General features: G+C 61.8%; 1 protein-coding gene across 1 annotated transcript in view; it reads right to left on the bottom strand.

The window, feature by feature from the left end:
- OLFML2A (olfactomedin like 2A) overlaps nt 1-1324 on the bottom strand; it is a 3051-nt gene extending 1727 nt beyond the window's left edge. The window contains 5 exon segments of the mRNA XM_031556251.1: nt 62-308; nt 400-585; nt 750-857; nt 937-1287; nt 1289-1324. Coding sequence (XP_031412111.1) covers nt 62-308; nt 400-585; nt 750-857; nt 937-1287; nt 1289-1309 — 913 coding nt within the window. The 5' untranslated portion in view covers nt 1310-1324.
- Nucleotides 1325-3793: the final 2469 nt, after the last annotated feature.

The following is a 3793-nucleotide window of genomic DNA, read 5'->3' as shown; positions in this document are numbered from 1 at the left end:
CTGGCTGTGGGGAGCCATGGGATGGCGCCCGCAGCCTCACAACCCCAACCTGAGCACTCACCACGGCTGCCGGCCGCCCTCTGCACCTCCTCCACCTGCCCAGCCTTGTAGTAGGTGATGCCCCGCACCACGGTCTGCTGCTGCGCAGGCAGCTTGGGCTTGGCCGTGGGCTGCGGGCCCCCTCTCTTGGCGTTTTCCTTCTTAGGCTTCTCAGGCTTTAGTGGTTTCTCCTTGGGTGTGCGGGCAGGCAGTGCCTTGCGGACAGCGGGGAATCGCGCCGCCTCCTTCCCACGGCTGCCTGCCGTGTCCTGGGGGAGCCAAGTCAGAGCCCTCCAGCCCCTTCCCACGATGGAGCTGTGGGCACTGCTGCAAGCCTGCAGCATGGCAGGGCTGGGGTACCTGTACTTTGCTGTCGGGAGCGGCAGCAGCATCCTTCTGCAGCAGCTGGTAGCCCAGGTTGGAGATCCCCTTCTTGATGCTGATCATGATGTCGGAGTAGTTCTCATAGCGCTTCATCTGGTCGGCGAGGTGCAGGACGCTCTCCTTCATGATGTTGTTGTCCCGGCTCAGGTTGGTCTTGATGGTCTGGGAGAGAAACGGAGAGGGAGAAGAGAGGGAGAGGAGAGGAGGTGTGAGCCCCACAGAGGAGCCCACAGCATCCCCAAGGACCTGAGCACCCAGGTGACACCTGGCCACAGACTGTGGTGCTGCTGGGCTGGAAGCAGGCACACAGTGGGGAAGGTGCTCACCTCCTCCAGCGTGTTCATCTGGGCCACCACCTTACTGATGTAGGAGTGCACCTTCATCAGGTCCATGCTGTACAGTGTTCCCTCCAGTAGGTCCACCATAGACTGCAGCTGCGGGGGGAGAGCCAGGCTGGGGTGGGAAGCACAGGGCCCCAACCTACGGCTGAGGTGCTGTAGGGCATGGAGCTACCTTGAAGAGCTCAGGTGCCTGCTTCTTCAGCTTCTCCATCTTCCACTCATTCTCACAGGGGTTGAGTGAGGAGGGCGGTGCAGTGCAGGAGCACTTGCAGTCAACCCCTGAGCTCACCGTCTCCACAGTGTAGAAGTCCTCCACGCGTGCGCTGCCATCCCTGACGCGGCTGCAGGCGTCCTTGCTGAGCGGGCGCAGGATGCACTTGCAGCGGCAGTCAGAGCCCTCCGAGGTCATCCGCACCTGGTCCTCACCCAGTGCCTGGGGGGATGCAATGGGGGGGAACCCGTTGCCACCCCTGGGCCCCTTCCACTGCACGTCCCTCCCCAGAGGCTCCTGGCCACAGGGCACGGCCCGACCCAGGCTGATCCATTCCTGTCCCCCACCAGAGTGACAGTGACGAAGCCAAGAGCTCCTTGCCCACGCAGCAGAATGCCGCGTGCCCAGGGACAGGGTGTCCACTCCTGCTGCCATCTCCCAGCTGCTGGCCAGCCCCAGGCGGGCAGCTCTGCCCTCAAGTGCTGCAGTATGGCCGGGGGAGCCGTGGAGCTCACACCCCACACAGGGCCGATTGTTCACACTGAGCTACAGCTGCCCCAGGGTGAGCTCAGCTCTGCAGATGGGCTCCCCCACGGCCCACTGCGCATCAAGGGCTCCCTTGTTCCCACGCAAGGCCCCGATGCACGCTGGAGAGCCCAGGGTGCTGTTGGCTGCCTTTTCCAGATAAGGAGCTGCTCTCTCTCCAGCCATGTTTGGGAACAATGCTCCCAGCATGCGGGCTCAGTGATGCTGTGCGTCACCCAGTGCAGAGGTGGCTGCACTGCGGCTTCAGCATGGGGAAAACCACTTGCTCCTGTCCTGCACTGCTCACCACGTGCTGTGAGCAGGGCTGTGAGCAGGGCTGGAAGATGCAGCACAGCAGCTGCAGATGAGATTTCTCCACCCTGGGCCAGCACCACAGCAGAGTGACGCCATGGAGCAGAGAGAGCTGCCTGTTCTCTCTCACACCCATCCGTGAAAAAAAAAAACTTTGTCCAAGCTGGTTTTGGCTGAGACACTGGCTTGGAAAAAGTGGTTTGTGTGTGCTGTAGGCTGTGTTGCAGGCTGCCCAAAGGGCATGCACTTCCCTGGGGGTCAGCAGGAACTCCTCTCACGGACCCATCCTGGGAACACTCTGTGAGGTGGTAGGGCAGTGGCAGGGCAATGCTCCGCAGACACAGCACCAGTGGGGAAATTGGGAAGGGGAGTGACTGCAGTCATGAGCACACCGATCACTGCCACTGCCACTCCTCCTGTCCGTGTCCTGGTGAGTCCCTCTGTGAGGGAATGCAGAGCTCAGTGCTGCTCCAGGGCTTAGGAAAGAGCAAACCCTGGGTGATGGGTTTCCGTTGGGACTCTGGGGCTGGGCCAGGTGGTAACCTAGCTGGGTTGGCCAAGCTCTGCCCTGAGCTCAGCCCACCCCTGCAGCCCGTGGGCAGGAGCAGGTCCTGGTGCCATGAGGGGAAGGCAGTGTTGGGACCTCTGGGAGCGTGAGGACCCTGCGGCCATGGGATCAGTGTGACTCACTCTGGGAACACCCGGTGGCAGGGCTGGGACATGGCTTTAACTCTTGTTGTCCCATCCTCCACACCCCAGGAGTGCAATGTGGCGTGGGAAAGGGCAGTGCTGCAGCATTTCTGCCAGTACTGTGCCTTCCCGACCCAGTGGTGGTTGAGAACAGCGACCAGCACTGCTCCTTCGGCCACCCCGCGAGCAGGAGGCTCTCCTTCCTGAGGTTGCAGCGAAGCCCCCCTGTTTTACATTTCTTTTCATAGGGAAACGAAGGATTCGGCAGCTGGGAGGAAACCATTGGGCTGCTGGCAGTGCTGCAAATGGAACAGGATCTCGTCAACGTCTCTGCAGGGCGCCGCGGGCAGCGAGGGATGTGGGTAGGGAGCGGATCCCCTTAGCAAACACTGCAGCTCCAAGTCCCGCTGACCTCCCCATGGCCGTGTCAGCACTTGTGCAAACACGAGGGAGAGCTGCAAGCTTCTCCCTCCATCTCTGCATGGGCTGAGCCAGCAGCACAGCCCTCCCAGACAGGGAACCCCGCTGCTGGCTCAGCCCATGCAGAAATCCACATGCGCAGCAGCATCCCAAAACCATGAGAACAGCAGCCCCAGCCCTCGCAGTCGTGCACCTTCCAGCCGGTGGCAGCTTCCCGTGGGAGCAGAGCAGGCCGTGCCATTTCCCTCCCATTGCTTCTTGGCAGCACTGCTCTGGGGAGGAACGGGGCTCAGCGTCATGCTTAGGTGGGGCGTGCACAGTGCCATAGCACGGCTGTGCGTTGTTTGCGCTGCGCGTGGAGTTGAGCAAACCGAGGTGGGAAGCGGCAGTAGCTCCTACAGCCAGGCAACAAGGGAGCTCCCTTTGACGGGCGGTAACATTAATCCTTGTTCTGCCCGCTCAACGGCTTCCTTAAACAGGAACCATATGTTCTATTTATACATGAAAGGTTATAAACAAGGAAGTCTTAAAACAAGGTCCTCTCACTGCGGAGGTCGGCGTCAGGAGCATCAGCGGGGGCTGTACTCGGCGTCCCTCCCTGCTCAGTGCGGGCGGTGCTGCTGAGGCCGGCGGACACCCAGCGGCTCCGTGGGGCGGCCGCAGCCCCGCTTCCCCGTGCCATGTCCGCGCCGTGAGCCGGGGAACTTTCCCAACGCTGCTTGCGTTTCTGGGACCTACGCAAAAGCGCTCCCACGAGCGCTGAATTGTGCCATTTGGTGAAAGAGGGACCTTCACCAACGAGCGCCGGGCAGCGTTCGCCACGATGAGATTTCTGCCGGGGGTTTGCGCGGTGAGCGGCCCCGCGTGGGAA

The sequence above is a fragment of the Meleagris gallopavo genome, chromosome 19 (assembly GCF_000146605.3).
Source record: "Meleagris gallopavo isolate NT-WF06-2002-E0010 breed Aviagen turkey brand Nicholas breeding stock chromosome 19, Turkey_5.1, whole genome shotgun sequence".
NCBI lineage: Eukaryota > Metazoa > Chordata > Aves > Galliformes > Phasianidae > Meleagris > Meleagris gallopavo.
The sequence above is the reverse complement of the archived record's forward strand: the minus strand, read 5'-3'. Positions and strand labels throughout refer to the sequence as shown.